The 21,077-nt window shown below is 45.0% G+C and overlaps 1 protein-coding gene across 1 annotated transcript in view; it reads right to left on the minus strand.

Annotated features, from left to right (window-relative positions):
* Positions 1 to 8,287: 8,287 nt before the first annotated feature.
* Positions 8,288 to 21,077, minus strand: part of LOC149436678 (uncharacterized) — a 37,685-nt gene continuing 24,895 nt past the window's right edge. Inside the window, exons 4-5 of the mRNA XM_089661580.1 lie at positions 18,381 to 18,755; positions 8,288 to 9,933 (exon numbers count right to left, since the gene is read on the minus strand). Of these exons, the coding sequence (XP_089517706.1) occupies positions 9,803 to 9,933; positions 18,381 to 18,755 (506 nt within the window). The 3' untranslated portion in view covers positions 8,288 to 9,802. The remainder of the gene's footprint in view (positions 9,934 to 18,380; positions 18,756 to 21,077) is intronic.

Genomic DNA, 21,077 nt, shown 5'->3' on the forward strand with positions numbered 1-21,077 from the left:
TCACCCACAAATTCAACAGAACCAAAGTATTTGGATGGGCAGGAATCGTGTAGTTTGGCTGCAGTCGTGGTAAGCGAGATTCGCACAGCTTTATGGGGGATTTCTGCGCATCCAACTGCGAGTACTCACGGTAAGGAGAAATTCGTTAAAGCGAATTTCCAAGACAGTTTGGCGAGCCTGGTGGATACTAACGCGTATTCTTGCGTAGCTAACCTAGAACGAGGGGGGAATGGCCATCATGAACTAGCAAAAAGTATGCCGGCACATTTCAGGTCTCTCTGCCATTAAGAGGATCGCTTTTTGCGTGTTCGTGTGGCTGATTTCGCTCTCTGTTAGCTAACAAGAAATACCGCTTAACAAGGACCTCGTTTTTTGTCCTAAACTCTTGATTTGTGGGTGAAAGACAAGGGTTTGTCTCTGCGGAACGCAGCAGAGGGGGGGGTTTTGGTTGGCTGGATTTGGTCAAGTTTAAAAAATCTTCCAACCAAAAATTAAACGGGTATATGTTTTAGTGGGTAAAAGTTGTTGCATAGTGTTAGGTAAGTATTTGCGGGTTGTAGGTACTGTGGTGATTGCTTTACCCCCCTCCACGTGAGGTAATTATTACAGTGCTGAAAGGCTTAGGTTAATTGTTAACTGTTGTAAGATCTGTGTTATGTGGTCTGTACAATGTTTTGTGGAACTACTGCTCCCAGCAAGCATGCAGCAGGGGGTCCTTTCTGTTACATGTGCATGTTAGTGTGATATGTTGGTGTTTTATGTCCGTTCTGTGATTGTGCCCAAATTGTGTTGTATGTGTACTTCATATTGTTGTGTAATTGTCCAGTGTATGTTCTGTCTAAAAGTCTGTTTTATGTAAGAGGCAATTTTGAGGCTAGAGGCTGCCGTGTGCTTCCCTGTGGGGGGTCATTCTAGTATCTGCCATGTGCTCCTCTGTGGGGGGTCATTTTCTTGACTAAACCACATGGACTCCTTTTGTTTGGTGGCCATTTTGTTGGCTACCAAATGTGCAGTAATCTCTATGCAATGTGCATGAAGTTTCCTATATGCATTTGACCCATATTGTGTTTTTAATCCAAATTTTTTACAGTTTCATTTGTTTGCTTTTAGCTTTAAATTTGCGTATTGCCAGCCAATTTAAAGTGTATTAAGCGAGTTTTCCCTTCACGTGTTCCACATTTAATGAGCGCGGTGAAGTCTGGGTTTTTGCACATAGATTTCTTGTATAGTGATTATGTTTTTCTTGTGTTTTTCCTGTTAAAAGTAGTTCCTTATTGTAAAGCGGGTTTGTTTTAAGCTGCTGTGTCGCGTGTTTCACGTCCAGCAGACTTTTTGTGTAAACGGTTTTAGGTGGTTGCAGTGAAGATTGCGTGTATAACGTGGATCGTTTAGCGGTGCTGATAGGAGTGATTTTTGCGTCAACAACAAGGTTACTTTTGGCGCAGTTTTTCGGTTTACCTCTGTGTAATTGTTTTACTGTGAAACGTCCCGTGTTTTTCATAAGGATCCACTTTGTCCTTTTTAACAGTTTTTCAGGTTGAAAAGGGTTTTTTTTCTGTGTGTATTAGGAAAGTTTTTTCTTTACACAAATTTCCTAAAGGTCAGTTAGTAGGTTTCTGCCCAACCAGTGACCCCTAAGTAACATCCAAGAACCCCTCTTTTTGTTTTGACTTGTGTTAGCTACTGTGTGCAGGGAGAGAAAAGCCACTTTCATCATTGTGCGGTGTGGCCTGCCAAACACAGTGGGTGATGAGAACCACATAAATTACGCTGTGCGAGTGGGCGGTCCAGGGAAGTCCTGGTTACCACAAACACTTCGGGTGGTCAGGATCACACAAATTGCGCTGTGGGAGTGGGAGGTGTGCTCTCAGTCTGACCGCCACTTGATGCGCTTCGGGTGATCGATAAGTATCACATAAATTACGCTGTGCTGGGAAAGTGGTGGAATCAGGCCTCTCGGTAGGATCCCACCGAGTGCTCCAGGGGGTAAACAGGTACCCGGACGTGGGATATATACCAGTGACTAGTCACGATGGGCAGTAGTCAGTCCATGAAGAGAGAGGGGGAAGCAGCCCTCTTCAGGGTAAGGACAGCTGCACAACTGATGAAGGTGAGTTTGGGGGGGAAGTCTACAGAACCCCTCAAAAGGTGGAATAAATGGTCGAAGGGTACCAGATGGGAAATTCCCCGGGAAGGTACATTTGACGCATGGAGGTGGGAAAAATTCATCTCTGAATTTGAACCACGGATGCAGGCGTCAGAACTAGAGATCGCACAGCTATGGCTTCACAGGTCAATCCGATTAGGGAAGCAGGGCATACATAAACTGGTGTCTGTCCGGAAGAACCAGGTGATGTATACCTGGCCTCCAGAGGGAATAAAACAGGAGGATCCGGTGTCAGAGGTGGAGGAAGCTCTTTCAGGGCTGACTCTACTAAGGCAGGCAGGATCAGGGTCTGCTGGGGTTCCCCAACAACCAACAGTGGCTGAGATAAGTATAACTGCACCTGTCTCTTCTGTTAGTGACGTCACTCTTGATGTACCTTCTGTGTCTTCTGTCTCTATCCCTCAGCCTCTGCCTCTACCTCTCCCTTCTCCCTGCTTCACCCCAGCTCCTTCTGTTTCCAACTATGAAGCCTTCTCAACAACCGATTTGCAGACCATCTGTGAATCAAGGGGAATAGACACCCGGTTAAAAAACAGGGCGGATTGCATCAAAGCGCTACGAACCACTGATCAGACCCCTGCCCCCCAGCTATACCCTGATCTGAGGGACCTCAAACCTGAAGGTGCAGTAAGCGAGGTGGTTAATCTAAGCCCACCGATGATGCTGGGTCAGCCCTTGCACTCTTCCCGGACCGAGGCCTATCCAGTCAGGGTGCAGCAATTTGAAGGTCCTCCCAATGCACGGGGGGAACGGACTTTAGGGGAACGGGTAGTTTGGCATGTCCCCTTCACCCCGGCAGAGATCCGCACTATTCTGGCTGAGCTCCCGGACTATCGAGTCAATCCGAGAGGATTTGCTCGAATGTTTGGACAAAACCAGTTCAGCTATGGTATGAGCGGGTCAGATTGTGCACAGATCCTGCGGGCTAAGGTGGGCATGGAAGTGGCCAGTACAGTGATTGCAGGGTGCTCTATAACCACGCATGAGGAGATGACTTCAGGGGGCAAAGAGTTCTGTACACAGCTAAAGGCAAAGCTTCCAGAAATGTATGGTGCTACCTCTACTACGGACATGATGAAGCTCACCCAGGGTCCTAATGAGGAAAGCGCCTGCTTCTGGCGCCGTCTCAAGCAGACGGCACTGGATGCGGATCTGGAAGTTGGACCTGATGCTCCAACTGAAGGGGTAAAGGTGACCGCGACGCACATTCTGTTGCGGGCCAAATTTTTGGAAGGCATCGATACTAAAATTCGGGAAAGGCTGGTTCTGGCCCGACCCGAATATAATGAGATGTCTATCCCTGCTATCCTTTCCACTCTTGCGGCAATAGAGAGGGAAATGGATAGAAGAAAACAAGACAAGGCCAAAGTTCTTATGTCCCAGACCCCACACGAAAAACCAAGGGATCTGGGTCACAGGAAGAATAGGCCCCCACCCAGGTGCTTCCAGTGCCACCAAACGGGGCACATGAGGAGGAGCTGTCCCCAATTACCTAAAGGTCGGTGGCAGTTCATTCCTGATGAGTCCTCCGCCCCTATGACCACCATGGTAAGTAACTCCTATGAATTCTCATAGGAAGTTGACAAATCGGTGTCGGCCCAGATCCATCTTTTTCTAGAGGAATTAAAATATCCCCTCCCTTGCCTCACCGACACCAGTGCAGCAAGAACGGTCCTGCGAAAACAGGACATCCAAGGCAAGGTACCCCTCTCAGGGGAAAACCCTCCTAACCCCTACTAACCTCACTATCAAACGATGCACTATTCTTAACCCAGCTTCTCTTCTTCCTGTGTCGGAAGATGAGAAGGGGGGGGAGGACAGCAATGACAGTGCTGAATTTTGCAACACGACTAACAATACTAACACCTCTTCTGCTAACATGTCTTCTTTGTCCACTACTAATCTCTCTTCCAAAGGACACGACTGCATCTCTTTGGTGGAACTGGAGTCAGCGGCGACACACCCCATATCACCCCGAGAGTAGCGGTAAGGTTGAACGTCTTCCGATACCCAAAAACCTTGGCCTGAGTGTCTCCCCATTGCCCCCTATTCCATCCGGAATGCCCCTCGGCAACCACATGGGCTGTCACCCTACGAGGTGTTGTTTGGGGGACCTCCCAAAACAGGGTTGTACTTTCCTCAACAGTTGTCGTCTTTGCATTCACAGCTTACAGGTTATGTGCAATCTCTGCAACGGGAGCTGCAGAAGATACACCATCGGGTTCGCGAATCGCTCCCCGATCCAAATACAATAACAGGTGTTCTTTCTATTGAGCCAGGTGATTGGGTCGTCCTAAAGAAACATCAAAGAACCGGACTCGAGCCACGGTTCACCGGACCATACCAAGTCCAGCTGACGACACCTACCTCACTCAAGCTCGAGGGACGAGACAACTGGGTGCACGCAAGCCACTGCAAGAAGCTTCTCAGCTACACCAGAGAATGAGGGGTGTCATTTTCCTTTTTCTTTTTGTTTGTATGTCATACATGTGTGTGAACGGAGGAAAAGACGGCAGATACCCCAACCTTTTATTTAAAATGCACCTGCGTTTAGCCAGAACCGCCAACAAAACCAACTGTTGGGTATGCTCAAAGCCCCCACCCAGTCATCACATGTCCGCAATGGCCGCTGTTCATGCCCTATATGACATCCGCGTCGGCATGAAAAAGCAAGGGACCCCGGGTCAGCCCCCACGTAGACATTTGTCGGTAGAACTTAATGACACATTTTTAGCAGGTAACATCAGTTTCAGCACCAATATTAGCTCTAGCTCCTGTAGGGCCCTCACCAGTCCATTATGGGTAACTGGGCAGCTAGGCAGCCCTCAGGTGTGCTTTAACATCAGCTTTGGCACAGGTAACAAGTTTGTTGGGATTACCACCTGCGAGGGAGGTATAACTGTCAATCTGACTAACCAGACTTCCTTTCTGAGTAACCACACTGACCGACCAGACCACGTGTGTTGGAAGGACGGATGTGATGTGCAGACTGAGGGAGCAATCCCCCAGTCTGTGCAACTGTTGCTCAGTACCAGAGGCCGAACGAGGAACTCCTCCTGTTCTGCTCTGACAGGTCCATACTATTTTCTGTGTGGTTCGGCAGCCTATAGAACATTTCCCCAGAACGCGAAAGGTTTGTGTGCCCTCATAAAGCTAGTCCCCGCATCCTATGTAGTGATGGACCATGAAGAGTTGATGGTCCACAAGAAGGTAAGGATGGCAGGGAGAGTTCGCAGGGAACTGTTCTCTGAGGGCGACCAGGCATGGGCTTGGTTCCCCTCATGGACAGGATGGGGAATAGAACTTATGAAGCGCCTGAACAATTTTTCTGTCATCGTGGATAGTATGTTTAACGAGACCGTAGAGGCTGTCAGAGAAATTGCCCAAGAACAACGGCAGATGGGAATTTTAGTGCTTCAGGAGAAGATGGCCCTTGATTATCTTTTAGCCGCCAAAGGGGGGTTCTGTGAGTTCATCAGAGAGGATTGTTGTACTTGGATAGAAGACACCGATGACAAGGTCCAGGCCCATATGGACAAAGTTAGTGAACTACAGGGAAAAGCTAGAGCTATAGCTAGTGAGGGTTGGAATCCGTTCAAGGGTTTGGGAGGATTGGGAGATTTCCTGTTCTCCATCGGATCTTGGTTGAAGGAAGTGGGAGTGTATATCCTGATGCTTCTCTTTTTCATCTGCCTTTTATATGCCGCGGTGAGATGTTCCTGTTGCCTCATCGACCGTGTAAGCCAAGCTCGGGCAGACGACCACATCTCCATGCCCGCTCCGGGGATCCCACTCCAACCACTGATCGGGGGAAGACCTCACCAACCAACCACCTTCTCTACAGATTACGTCCTGGCTTCCCTCTAATTTATCTCTCTGAAGACCACATTCTCCAAGACCTTCAAGCAAGCTTCAAGCCTCATCATTGTTTGTGTCTGCGATTTGGAAAACTGTCTGGGTCGAGACCAGCCTTGTGTGGCCCCGTCTGCAGGGGCAATTTGAGAATCTGTTGCTGGATCTCCCCAGACCACCGTGGGATCACAAGCTTTATTCATACCACAAGTCTGTTTGTGGTTTTTGCAAGAGCCTTCCTGTAGTGAAGGTTCCAACGCTCTTGAGGATCATCGCTTCAATCAAGCCTGTTTGCGTCGAGTCTGCGTCGGGTCTTGTTGTTTCAGGTACCCCGTGGAGCTTTATTCTCAGGGACAACTACAGGAACTCTTTGAAGTTTGAGACTACACCCATCAAGCTGAAGAAGATCAAGAAGAGACACGAGGAGAATATGATAAAACAGGAGGGAATGTCATGGAAATTTTGTATTGTTGGTCGAACTTTAAATGTGTCATATATTCGTGTTATTCATATGTCTCTCGTGTGGCTTAATTAAAGCTCTGAAGGCTGCAATTGGGCCATGCGCATGTACAATGTATGTATTACAGTACTCAGCTTGGTAATGGATGAGATGGCAGATCTGCGCTTATAGACCGGCATGTATACCACCACGGCATTCCATGCGAATGCTGCTGTCAGTAGCACGCGGGCCTGTATCCACATATCAGCAGCATGGTACCACGTGGGCTTCATAACGCAATGCGCAAGCGGTGTGAACTCCACGTGTAGGCTTATGCATATCTTACAACCCATTACTAATCTGAACTGTACTTTGGATGGATGTGTTTTAATAAAGATCGTATCGGGCCCATCCAGGTACAGACTGATATTTTTAGGGAGTGCTTGTGCAGAGAATTTTACATACCAATAGAAGCTAGTAGGACAGGAAATATGACCTCAGATGGCTCATAGGGGGGAAGGGGAGGAAGTCTGCTGACCTCAGAAGGTTCATGGGGGAGGACCAGTGATAGATAATAGCAAAGGCTATGCTCCAATTGGAATGTATATCCTCTGTATAGGCAATCCCCATTGTATTGTTCGGTGGGAGGGTTTGACTTTATTCATGTGGGGGGCATGTGTGTATTTTTAATAAAACAGAGAGCGGAGCCTAAAGCCGCCCTTATGTGAGTTGCAACCAGCCTTAGAGTGTCGTGTGATCATTCCAGGGTAACGGAGCTCCATCACCCACAAATTCAACAGAACCAAAGTATTTGGATGGGCAGGAATCGTGTAGTTTGGCTGCAGTCGTGGTAAGCGAGATTCGCACAGCTTTATGGGGGATTTCTGCGCATCCAACTGCGAGTACTCACGGTAAGGAGAAATTCGTTAAAGCGAATTTCCAAGACAGACCCTTCCTTCATTCTCCATCCTGAAGGATCCTGTTGCAGCTTGAAGTGTATTGCAGTGCTGGTGGGAAGGAGTGGATGGAAGCCAGCAGCACTGCAAGGGTGAGGGGCCTAGGCAGCTGGGGAAATGTATTGTGTACAGAGAGGATGATGGGTGTGGCGGGGGGCAATTAATGGAACTGATCCCCTGTATGGCTCTCTCTACTGCAGCTGAAAGCCAGTGGAAGAGAAGAAGAAGCCGGCTATCAGCTGGCTGTAATTGCCCCCCGCTGTGCCGATCACCCTCCCTGCCCTAATCCTATTCACCCCGCTGCCTGGGCCCCCTGCTGGCCTGGGCCCCATACAGGAGGACTGGTGGTACACCCTTATCCACGGCCCTGGGATAGGGACTCACAGCCTCTGTGAAAATTAACTTAGATTGTTGCAGCTACATGTAGAGATGATGCTCCCAGCTCCACAGCCTGCAGACACTACCAGCCCTCCTGGCTGCTCTGAAGATCAAGGACAAGGATAGATGGTTAAACACAGCGCTGTCGTTTGAAAGCTTGCTACATGTGATTCCCTAGGTGTGCTGATGTACTCACTCTGTCCTCCTTGCTCCCAGGCATTGATCTTGTTCATACTGTGATGCTGAAATGACCCTCTTGAACTTGGCTGAGCTCTGGCTGGAGGCCCCCCTAGACCTAGGGGACCTCTCCCAGGTCACCTACAGCCTCCTCAGCACTCCATTTTCTCTCATATTTATGGGCTAGCCTTACCACACTACTAGGGCCTCCAAATCTGGGATTGGTCAAGTTCTTTTTTTTTGCAATCAGATTTTAATAAGAATACAAATAACAGAGTTTGTAATACAAATTATAAAATAAAGAAAGACAGCTACAACACAAAATGATCAGAATACAGGCACACAAGGAATTCAAGGATCCCCTGTAAGTATACCACCCACTCAGGGTACTATCATGAGAGACACCACCTGCCTAGGTCCCACATTTGGGGAAAAAGCCCTATATTGCGTGGGAGTGGAACCTGTTCAGTAAAGTGGCCCGAAGCCAGTCCAACAGCGCCCAGTAGGGCATATGGGGGTTGATTTATTAAAACTGGAGAGTACAAAATCTGGTGCAGCTCTGCAAAGAAACCAATCAGCTTCCAGGTACTTTTTGTGAAAACTTAATTGAACAAGCTGAAGTTATAAGCTGATTGGCTACTGTGCACGTCTGCACCAGATTTCGCACTGTCCAGTTTTAATAAATCTACCCCAAAGGGTCTACTTTTCTCACTGCAAAGGTGACCTATGATGAAAGAGAAGAGACTAAAAGTGCAGGGAGAAAAGTAAGAAAGAACCACACATCAAGGCAAAAAAGGAAACAAGGGGGTTAGGTGTAAAGGAGAAGGAAGGCAAGGAGAGGCAGAGGAAGGGGGACTGCCCCATGTATAGTTCCACATTCTGTCATTAGCCATATATGTTGAAAGAAAAATCAAAGGTAAACCTAGACATTCGTAAAGTCACACCAGAGTTCAAAAGTAATCAGTACCTATGAGGACGATCCAAGAAGTCTCTTTTGAAAGTATTTGTAGGTATCATGTTAGCATGCTATCATTTCCTCCACCCTCATCATTCAGCAAACCCCTCAGGAATAGTCAGATAGTGTGCCAGTGTTAAGGATAAGGGCTATTTTTCTTTATTTTAAACTAGTGGTCCTGCCAATAGGGATGAGGTACAGGTTGCCTATGGCAATTAACAGTTGCATCATTAGGGGTCACCATGGGGAGCTGCTCTGCCTTGGAAGGTGTATGAATGTACGGACAATGAAGGCCACAGTGGTCATCATTGTGCCCATAACAGTGCATGGATAGGGGTGATAGTTTCTGCCCACTCCTCCACCATAGCCTGGAGTCTTTCTGTTTGGTCCCTGCCCATCAATGCCCTCTTGCACACTGTATTGATGTGATAATGGTGGGATTAAGGCTGTAGGATGGGACAAGCGCTGGGTGACAGGCTTCTCCTGGAGGCACTTCCTATGGAGTGGAACCGACCTGTTTTTCAAATACACGAGTTTTACAGGTAACAAAGTATACATAAAAAGCTAAAATACACAGCACTGTTTCTACAATACATATTTTTCTCATAAAAAAGGATATATTTAGTTTTGTTGGGTTCCAGACACATAAAAAAAATTTTTGCAAAAAGCCTTGTGATTCGATAAAATCACATCCATATAACCAATAAAAGTATTTTTTGCCAGAATCTACTATTTTTTCTTATATTTCTAAAAGAAAATTATTTACTGAAAGTATGTTATCAATCTAAAGCACTATATGTTCCCATTAAACAATATCAAGGTTGACAAAAAAAAAAGAAGCAATTGATATATCAATTTGATTTTCCTCATCAGGTGGATCACTTGTTGGTTTTAGCTCTTCCATATACACAGCCCAGGGTCAGTAGAATGACAGCGAAAAAGAATTTTACAGCCACATATGCTGCTAGTATTAAAGTTTCTTGACCAATAATGGACATCAAAGGTGGTTCTGTAAAATATTGAGTAAAACAATGAGGATGCATGAATATATAGTTGATCCACATACAATATAGTCAGGTCATATTCAAACTCAATTTTCACAAAAATATTAATGTAACACATAGAATATAGAAAAGTGATGGCAGAAAAAGACAAAGTGGTCCATCGAGTCTGCCCTTTTTTTTTGAGTGGGTTTTTTTTATTTTTTTTGGGAGGGAGGGTTTTGGGTTTTTTCTTTTTGTTAACATTTTTGTCCGAGTATAGATCTATGCTTGTCCCAAGCATGTTTGAAACTATTTACTGTTGACTGGCTCACTACCTCTGCTGGAAGTCTATTCCAAGCATCAACTACTCTTTCAGTAACATAATACTTTCCAAGATTAGTTTTGAACTTTCCTCCAGTTAGTGTAAGGTCATGTCTCCGTGTTCTTCATTTTGGTTTTGTGTTTGAAATCCTGCTCTCCTGAACCTTATTCACCCCCTTGATGTATTTAAGGGTTTCAGCCATGTCTCCCCTTTCCCTTCTTTCCCCCAGACTGGACATGTTAAGTTCCTGAAGTCCCTCTTGATATATTTTATCCCCAGACCTTTCACCATTTTTGTTACCCGTCTCTGGACTTGTTCTATCTTATCTTACTTTTTGTAAGTGAGGTCTCCAGAACTGGACACAGTATTCTAAATGAGGTCTAACTAAAGATCTATATAGGGGAATCAGGACCTCCTCCCTCCTGCTGGTGATCCCTCTAGTGATATAAAGATCTATATAGAGGAATCAGGACCTCCTTCCTCCTGCTGGTGACCCCTCTAGTGATATAAAGATCTATATAGAGGAATCAGGACCTCCTTCCTCCTGTTGTGATCCCTCTAATGATATAAAGATCTATATAGAGGAATAAGGACCTCCTTCCTCCTGCTGGTGACCCCTCTAGTGATAACTAAAGATCTATATAGAGGAATCAGGACCTCCTTCCTCCTGCCGATGACCCCTCTAGTGATATAAAGATCTATATAGAGGAATCAGGAGCTCCTCCCTCCTGCTGTGATCCCTCTAGTGATATAAAGATCTATATAGAGAAATCAGGACCTCCTTCCTCCTGCTGTGATCCCTCTAGTGATATAAAGATCTATATAGAGGAATCAGGACCTCCTCTCTCCTGCTGTGATCCCTCTAGTGATATAAAGATCTATATAGAGGAATCAGGACCTCCTCCCTCCTGCTGTGATCCCTCTAGTGATATAAAGATCTATATAGAGGAATCAGGACCTCCTCCCTCCTGCTGGTGACCCCTCTGGTGATAAAAAGATCTATATAGAGGAATCAGGACCTCCTTCCTCCTGCTGGTGACCCCTCTAGTGACATAAAGATCTATATAGAGGAATCAGGACCTCCTTCCTCCTGCTGGTGACCCCTCTAGTGATGCATTCTAGAATTCTATTCACTTTCCTCACTGCCCTGCCACACTGTTTGCTCATTTTGCAATCATCTGAAATGAGTACCCCCAAATCCTTTTCCTCTGTAGTGCTTGCCAACACTGTATCCCCAATGTTGTACTCTCTCAGGGGATTCTTTTTCCCTAGGTGCATTATTTTACATTTAGAAACATTGAACTGCAATTTCCACTTTTTTGACCAATCTTCCAGCAATGCCAAATCATGTTCCATGTTACAGACATCTTCAGGGATATCAGCCCTATTGCACACCTTTGTGTCACCAGAAAAAAAAACATCCCTTACCCAACAAACCTCTAGTTGTATCACTTAGATATAGATTAAATAATATTTAATTCCTTTTGAGATAAAAGGTTTTAGATGAATAAATAAAAACTGATCATTGTAAACACCCCTGTCAGTGTTATATGGTTTTTCTTATCCCTATAACAGCCCTCTACAGGAAAGCTGGATGGAGAGTGTTGCTCAACTTGGCTCTTCAGAATTCCCCATAGGTGTTTGATTGGGTTCAGATCAGGAGACATATTTGGCCACTGAATCACTTTCACCCTGTTCTTCTTCAGGCATAAACAGTGGCCTTAGATGTGTGTTTTGGATCATTGTCATGTTGGAAAAATGCACGACGACCAAGGGCACGGAGTGATGGGAGCATCTTCTCTTTCAATATAGAGCAGTACATCTGTGAATTCATGACACCATCAATGAACTGCAGCTCCCCAACACCAGCAGCACTCATGCAGCCCCACAGGAGGACATTGACACCACCATGTTTCACTGTATGCACCATGGATTTTTCTTTGTACTCCTCACCTTTGCAAAGCCATACAGTTTTGAAGCCATCAGTTCCAGAGTACAGAGTCCCAGTAGTCTTCTTGTTTTTCAGCATGGACCCTGGCAAATTCTAGGCGGCTTTTTTGTGCATGGGCTTTAGGAGAGGCTTCCTTCGCAGACGACACCCATGCATGTCATTCCTTTGCAGTGTACGCTGTATTGTGTCACGGGAAACAATCGCCCCAGTTTGGCTTTCTACTTCTTTAGCTAACTGCAGTGAACTTGCATTGAGATTTTCTTCAACTCTTCTTATTAGAAAACACTCTTGTTGGAGTGTTAACTTCCATGGAAAGCCTGGACGTCTCTGTGAGATGGTTGCAGTTCCATCCTTGTTAAATGTTTGTATCATTTTTGCTCCAGTATCCTGACTAGTAAGTAAAGCTTTGCTGATCTTCTTGTAGCCTTCACCTTTCTTGTGTAAAGAAATTATTTTCTTTCTTAGGCCTTGTGACATTTCTCTTCCATGTGGTGCCATTGCTGACATCATTAAAGGGGTTTTCTCTGTTAAGTAACACCCTTTTATAATCATCTGTCTGCTGGACAGCTGTTTAATGAATAGTTAGACTCACCTGGAGTTATTATTATTATTATCCAGTATTTATATAGTAGTATAGTATTATATATTATTATACAGTTTGCTCAGCGCTGTACATTATAATGGGAGACCGTACAAGAGACAGCACAGTAACAATACAATACACGAGGGGTTCGAGGGCCCTGCTCCTTGGAGCTTACAATCTAGGAAGGAGGGGAGAGTGGTACAGGAGGAAATAGCTGTGGGGGATGGAGTGGTGGGAAGAGTGGAGGAGATGGGCAATTAGGTGAGGGCGGGGTAGGCTTCTCTGAAGAGGTGGGTTTTCAGGGTGCGCCTAAAGGTGAGGAGGGTAGGTGACAGTCTGATGGATTGGGGTAGTGAGTTCCAGAGGATGGGGGAAGCCCTGGAGAAGTCCTGGAGATGGGCATGGGAGGAGGAGACCAGGGAACTAGAGAGTAGAGGTCTTGCGAGGAGCAGAGAGTGCGTTTTGGGTGGTAGATGGATATCAGGTTGGTGATGTCGTTTGGGGCAGTGTTATGAACAGCTTTGCACGTCAATGTTAATAATTTGAATTTTATGCGTTGGGCAATCAGAAGCCAGTGGAGGGATTGGCAGAGGGGGGTGGCGGATACGGAGCGGTTAGTAAGGTGGATGAGTCTGGCCGCAGAATTCAGGATAGACTGAAGCGGGGATAGCCTGTGTTGAGGTAGGCCATGAGGAGGTTGTTACAGTAGTCAAGTCGTGATATAATGAGGGAGTGAATGAGTTGCTTTGTAGTATCTGGAGTTAGGAACGTGCGTATTTTGGAGATGTTGCGGAGGTGAAGTCTGCATGAATTTGTCAGCGATTGGACCTGGGGCTGGAAAGACAAATTGGAGTCTAGAATGACACCTAGTACTCTGGCTTGTGGGGTGGGGCTGATGGTGGCGTTGTTAGTCGTAATGGAGAGGTAAGGGGGGGGGGGCGCAGGCTGGGGGGAAAACTATGAGCTCGGTTTTGGCAAGGTTTAATTTGAGGAAGTGGAATGACATCCAGTCTGATATGTCATTCAGGAGGCTAGTGATTCGGGTGGAGACTGAAGGGGTGAGGCGGGGGGTAGAGAGATAGATTTGAGTGTCATCGGCATAGAGATGGTAGTTGAAGCCGTGGGAGTGTTGACCAAGTGTTGATCAGTTGACCAAGGGAGGAGGTGTAGATGGAGAAGAGAAAGGGCCCGCTGACAGAACCTTGGGGGACCCCAACAGAGAGGGGGAGTGAGGGGGAGGTGGCAGCGTTATAGGTAACACTGAAGGAGCGTTGTGATAGATAGGAAGAGAGCCAGGAGAGAGCGGAGTCTCTGAGGCCAAAAGATTATAGTTTTTTGAGGAGGAGGAGGGGGTGGTGTTGAAAGTCGCAGAGAGGTTGAGGAGTAGTAGCACTGAGTAGTGGCCATTGGCTTTAGCGGTTAGCAGGTCGTTGGTGAGTTTGAGTAGGGCGGTTTCGGTGGAGTGTAGGGGATGGAAGCCAGATTTTAGGGGATCAAGGAGGTTGTTGTCGGTGAGGTGGGAGCTTAGGTGATTATAGGCTAAGCACTCAAGGAGTTTGGATGTAAATGGCAGCAGGGAGATGGGTCTAAGGTTGTTTAGGTCAGTGGGATCCAGGGAGGGTTTTTTAAGTATGGGAGTGATGTGCGCGTGCTTTAGGGGGGAGGGGAATGCGCCAGTAGAGAGGGAGAGATTAAAGATGTGGGTGAGGGAGAGTAGGAGGGTGATCGTAGGAGGTGTGTGGGGACAGGGTCAAGGGGGCAGGTGGTAAGGCGAGCTTCAGAGAAGACCTTAGTGACCTCTTCAGTGGCAGCAGAGTCGAAGGAGTGGAGTGTTGAGGGGGTTTTAGTGTGAGGAATGTTGGGCGAGGTGGAGGTCTGGACAGTGGCGAGGTCAAAGGAGAGGAGTGTTGAGGGCGTTTTCGTGTGAGGGATGAAAGGTGGGGCGGAAGTCTGAGCAGTGGTGCTCATTGCGTCGATCTTGCTTTGGAAGTGGTTAGCAATCTCGTGGGCAGTTAGTGCGTGGAGGTGGGGGCAGAGAGAGCAGGGAGTTGAAAGTGGAGAAGAGCCGGCAAGAACTGGAGGAGAGGGTATTGATGAGGGTTACAAAGTAGGCTTGTTTGGCAGCGTGGAGGGAGGAGGTGTAGGTGAGGAAGACGGATTTATATCGGGTGAAAGCTTGTTGGAATCTGGTTTTGCGCCATAGTCGCTCTAGCGCATGACTACGTCGCTTGAGATTTTTGGTGTGGTCATTCTTCCAGGGTTGAAGCGATCTGGGTCTAATGTTTCATGTGGTTAAGGGTGCTAAGGAGTCAAGAGCGACTGACAGCAAGTTGTTATAAACAGTAGTGGCCAGGTCAGGGCAGGACAGGGGAAGGATACTGTCGTAAAGTTGGTCAGCTGCAGAGTGGAAGGGGGCAGGGTTGCGGAGGTTTCGGCTGGTGATGGTTTGACATTTGGAGGGGTAGGTGTAAAAGGATGAGGAGACGGAGAAGGTGATGAGGTTGTGGTCAGAGAGGGGAAAAGGGGTGTTTGTGAGGTTGTGGGGGGTGCAGAGATGAGAGAAAACAAGGTCCAGGGTGTTCCCGTCGGAGTGGGTGGTGGACTGTATGCACTGTGCGAGTGCAAAAGAAGAGGTTAGGTGGAGGAGTTGGGATGTGGCCGGGTTATTGATGTTGATAGGGATGCTGAAGTCTCCAAGGATGATGGTGGGCAGTTCGGAGGAGAGAAAGAAGTAATATTCTTGTTGAATTCTTCTTAATTAGGATTTTGTTGTCTAACATTTAGCTTTGCTCCTAAGACTTTCATTGGGGTGTATTCATTTTTGCAACATGGTCTTGAATTAATTTGTTAGAAAAAGCACTTTTTTTGTGTCTGCAAATGGACAAATTTTGTTTTCAATTGTCTTGGAAATTCGCTTTAACGAATTTCTCCTTACCGTGAGTACTCGCAGTTGGATGCGCAGAAATCCCCCATAAAGCTGTGCGAATCTCGCTTACCACGACTGCAGCTAAACTACACGATTCCTGCCCATCCAAATACTTTGGTTCTGTTGAATTGTGGGAGAATTGGAGCTCCGTTACCCTAGAATGATCACACGACACTCTAAGGCTGGTTGCAATCCACATAAGGGCTGATTTTAGACCCAGCTCTCTGTTTTATTAAAAATACACACATGCCCCCCACATGAATAAAGTCAATCCCTCCCACCGAACAATGCAATGGGGATTGCCTATACAGAGGATGTACATTCCAATTGGAGCATAGCCTTTGCTATTATCTATCACTGGTCCTCCCCCATGAACCTTCTGAGGTCAGCAGACTTCCTCCCCTTCCCCCCTATGAGCCATCTGAGGTCATATTTCCTGTCCTACTAGCTTCTATTGGTATGCAAAATTCTCTGCACAAGCACTCCCTAAAAATATCAGTCTGTACCTGGATGGGCCCGATACGATCTTTATTAAAACACATCCATCCGAGATACAGTTCAGATTAGTAATGGGTTGTAAGATATGCATAAGCCTACACGTGGAGTTCACACCGCTTGCGCATTGCGTTATGAAGCCCACGTGGTACCATGCTGCTGATATGCGGATACAGGCCCACGGTCTACTGACAGCAGCATTCGCATGGAATGCCGTGGTGGTATACACGCCGGTCTATAAGCGCAGATCTGCCATCTCATCCATTACCAAGCTGAGTACTGTAATACATACATTGTACATGGCATGGCCCAATTGCAGCCTTCAGAGCTTTAATTAAGCCACACGAGAGACATATGAATAACACGAATATATGACACATTTAAAGTTCGACCAACAATACAAAATTTCCATGACACAATCAATGGCCGGCAAAAAAATGTTGATTCTGAAAGGAAGCAAAGGTGTTGTGACGAATCTGTTGGGGTGTACTCATTTATGCTGAGCACTCTGTATGTATGTACTATATATATATATATATATATATATATATATATATATATATATATATATGTGTGTGTGTATATATATATAAATATATAAAAGAGATATCCTCTTGCTACAAAAAATCTTTACTTCAGAAATTCGAGTACATACAAAAAGCAAGCAACTGTACAGGTTCAAGTAATGCCATGCTCTATCTCAAGCTGTGTGCCATTATTTAGAGCTTTTCTAGTAGATATAAGAGAAGCTGCTTCACATGTGTATCCCATATAACTAATTATACAAACCCAACATCATTCATTGTAAACATATCAACTAAAGCTGGCCATACATGGGTCGAATTTCAAACACATTTTCTTTTGAAAATCATAACTATCATTTTTAGTTTGAATTTTGCACCATTAGTGGGCTACAGCAACAGTCGATTTTTGTGCATCGATTTTTGTTCGAGTGATCGGTTATGTTGGAAATTTTTTGAAAAACACACGAATTTCTAATCAATGATGGGAGAATTGTGCAATAAATATAATCAAAAAATAAACAAGCATGAACTGTGACCTGGAATGAAAAGTAGATTCCCAGCCACAAAATGCCTTTTCTGTAGCAACATGAGGTGAAATTAAACACTTGGTTGGTCGAATTTTGAAATCAATGTTGGCACCATTCCTCCATTCCAACATTCCTCCATGGATAATAGTTCCAATTCCTCAATGTCATATATATATATATATAAAATTTCTCCCAGTTATAGCTTCTTTTAAAGCAATCTTGCTGACACCTTTATAAACACTAAAAAGTACTGTAGAAAGAATTCATTGATAAAATGATCTGTAAAGCTGAACTCCAGCCAGGGATCAACCATTATCATTAGAAAGGTCCTTCCTTACCTGCTGCAAAAATGCTGACCTTTCACTTTTAAAGTGGTTGTAAAGGAAGAAGAATTTTTACCTTAATGCGTTCTCTACATTAAGGTAAAAGAACATTCTGTAATCGGCTCCGCCCTGAGCCCCCTAAATACATATCTGAGCCTGATATCAATCCAGCGCTGTGTCCAAGAACAGCAGCTCTCTCCTCACTAGACATGGAGGCAGCAGCAGAATCCATTGGCTCCTGTTGCTGTCAATCACAGCTTGTGGGCAGAGAGTGGGGGGCATGGCCGAGCCACGCTGTGTCTATCAATAGACACACAGAACTTGGCTTGGGGTCGAGCCTGCACTCGTGACCCTATAGCAAGCAGCTTGCTATGGAGGCACTCAGAAGGGGGGAGGAGCCAGGAGCACCAGTGGGGGACCCCAGAAGAGGAGAATCATGGCCTTTCTTTGCAAAACCATTGCACAGAGCAAGTAAGTATAACGTGTTTGTTATTTAAAAAATAATAATTTTACCTTTACAATCAGTTTATAGTTTGTACCTCCATGTTTTCAATTTTCTTAGTATGCCCCCTATTCTTCATGCATTATTGCATCCCTGTTATTTCACTATGGAGAAATGGTTCCCAGCCATTCAACCTCCAGCGCGTAGTTTACTGAAGGTGAAGGGCTGATGTCACCACTCCCTTTGTGGATGGGCACAGTCTCTGCAGTCCACCCACATGGGAGTTGGAAGTGGAAAAAGATCGGGATAGTGAGTTCAGCTTTAATTACTCGCACTAAACATACAATGAAATGATAAATATGGAGCTAGGAGCCCCTTACCTTTACCACTGATGATTAGTCTGGTTCCTCCTCCATACTGAATTTCATCTTCATATTGGTTGTCACCTGCACAGAGTTTGACCACCACAAAGCAGTGAAATGAAGTATTGTCTGCTTTCATCACATTCTTTATCATTAGATCAGTCATTCCTGTTATGTTTGTCCGATGTCTATATGCAGAATGAACCATTTCCCGGTAGGGGTGGTAGGCGTACGGTCCGGTTACATTCCCCACCCTCCAGTATACATTGACCCGCACAACATCTCTCTCTGTATACCGACCACTAGGAAGGGTGTAGGAGCAGGTAAGGATCACCGAACGTCCTTCTTGTACTGAGATCCCAGTAGTCGGCTGATCCCAGGATGATTGGTAATCTAAAAAAAAATTGAAGAAATAAACCAATCCACATATGTGAAACAGCAAAATCCAGGCCTGGTTTTACCTAATGGAATCTAATCTTTAGATCTTGTGTGCCTCCATATTTTATTTTTAAGCAAATCCAACCCCAACCATTTATATAGTAAATAATAATACAAAAACAGAAGTTTGTTTTTACTAATCTGCGGTTTACATTAGGATAATACCCTGTAATTCTGCCAAAAAGGCTGTTGTTGAGATACTTCTTGTTATAGGTCTATCCTGGATGAGGGTGCGTTTGCCCCATTTGGCCAATTGATGAATCTAAAATATAACCTTTATTCAAATGTACAAAAAATGTATGCTCAGCTGTAATGAATGCCTATTGGAGTGGAACGTACTGCGCACAATATAACTGGATACCCTTGCAATTGTTTACCTTACATCCAAATGGTTAATAACCCCCGACCAAAATCAAATACCATACCGTTTTAGATGAAGTGACGGCATACAAGGAGGTTCTGTAGTTTGATCACAAGCCTATCAGCTTGAATATATAATCTCTGTTAAGGAAATGGAGTTACCCCCCATGGACAAACTAATTGAATAGGATAATCTATCCTGCTACAGATATGTAGTAAGGGTACACTCATCCACGGGCTCAAATGTCAGCCTCTCATGGAAAAGCCCCATACATCACCATATCCACCAAAAATACCTCACTGGCTTGAGGAATGCAAATGATGCACTATAAAAACGCAGTACAGACCTCTCCAAAAAAAAAGGGGGGGGGGGGTAGAAAGGAGTGCATTCAAAAAATGCATTCTTTGAATAAAGGTTATATTTTAGATTCATCAATTGGCCAGATGGTGCGTAGGGAAACACACCAACAAAAAAATATTCCACTTTAAAAAATAAAGATTTGAACAAAACGCAAAACTCGAAAAAAAATGCATCAAAACTGCATGTAGAAAAACACAAAACAAACTGCGAAAAGCACTGCAAAACAGACAAAAAAAACTACCTCTTAACCTGTTCTGTGTCTACATAAGAAATTAGAAGGATGACAACCTTCTAACTTGCCGCTGGGGAGAGGGGGAAGGGAGGGAGGCAAAATGAACTGATAGGAAAAACCATAATTCTGCTGTACATTTTAAGGATGAATTATTCGACAATGCCTGCAGCTACAGAGGTCACTAGTTTCAAGGCACATTTCTCACTTATCGATGCTAGTTAGAATACATAAGCCTTTGAATGTCCACTCCCCGGCCACAGTTCTGTATTAAAGCCTGCTGTAGTCTTTTCAAAACCATTAAAAATCAGATCAGTCGTGTTAAAAATAAATAAATATATACATACTGCTCAAAAAAATTAAAGGTAGACTTTGTAATCCGAGTCTAGCATCAAGTCAATGAAACTCCTGGGATATTGATCTGGTCAGGTAAGTAGCAGAGGGGGTTGTTAACCAGTTTCATTGCTTTGGTGTTAATGAAATTAACAACAGGTGCACTAGATGGGCAACAGTGAGACGACCCTCAAAACAGGAATGGTTTTACAGGTGAAGGCCACTGACATTTTTTTCCCTACTCATCTTTTCTGACTGTTTTTCACTAGTTTTGCATTTGGCTAGGGTCAGTGTCACTACTGGTAGCATGAGGCCATACCTGGACCCTACAGAGGTTACACAGGCAGTCCAAATCTAACTTAGCAAAACTAGCTATTTTTAGTTTTTTGGGTTTTTTTTGTATTGCTACCTGTGAGTGGTCACAGTGATCACATGGTACAGACTGGGCCAATCACATCCCATCTGTACTATGCGATTAGCTGTGGCCAATCACAGCTAATCACAACAATACACACTGTTTCATTCAGTTAAAAATGGTTGCTTTTACCAGTGAAATTCACTGATATGAGTATTCATAATGTGTAAAAAAAAAAACCACTCCTGATCACTTCATTAGAGTAGTGAATGGACCTCTTGTAATACTGTATGGATCTGGTCACAGTGTGTTAACAAAAATTGTTAAATAAATTAATTTTAAAAAATGGGGAAAAAAAAGTAGCACTACCCTCGTAAGGGCCACTGTGTTTCTAGATACCTCTACGCTCTGCACAGCCAGGCAACACACATTTTCCACACTTGCTTCCATAGTCCAGTGAGCAGTCCATGAGCTCGGTTTTTGTTATTTTATTAGGGGAAATAGATTGGATAGGGCAATGGGGGTTTTGAGATGCCCAATTTCACTGAGTCAATGCACAGGGATAACTTCCTTCCTATTTACAGAAACAGATCCTGGACTGTTCTGTTCCTTAAATGCGGCCAGTCTTTGCAGATCAAT

Source organism: Staurois parvus, unplaced genomic scaffold (genome assembly GCF_062004578.1).
Source record: "Staurois parvus isolate SC_StPar_1 unplaced genomic scaffold, SC_StPar_1.0 ptg001352l, whole genome shotgun sequence".
In the NCBI taxonomy this organism is placed as follows: Eukaryota; Metazoa; Chordata; class Amphibia; order Anura; family Ranidae; genus Staurois; species Staurois parvus.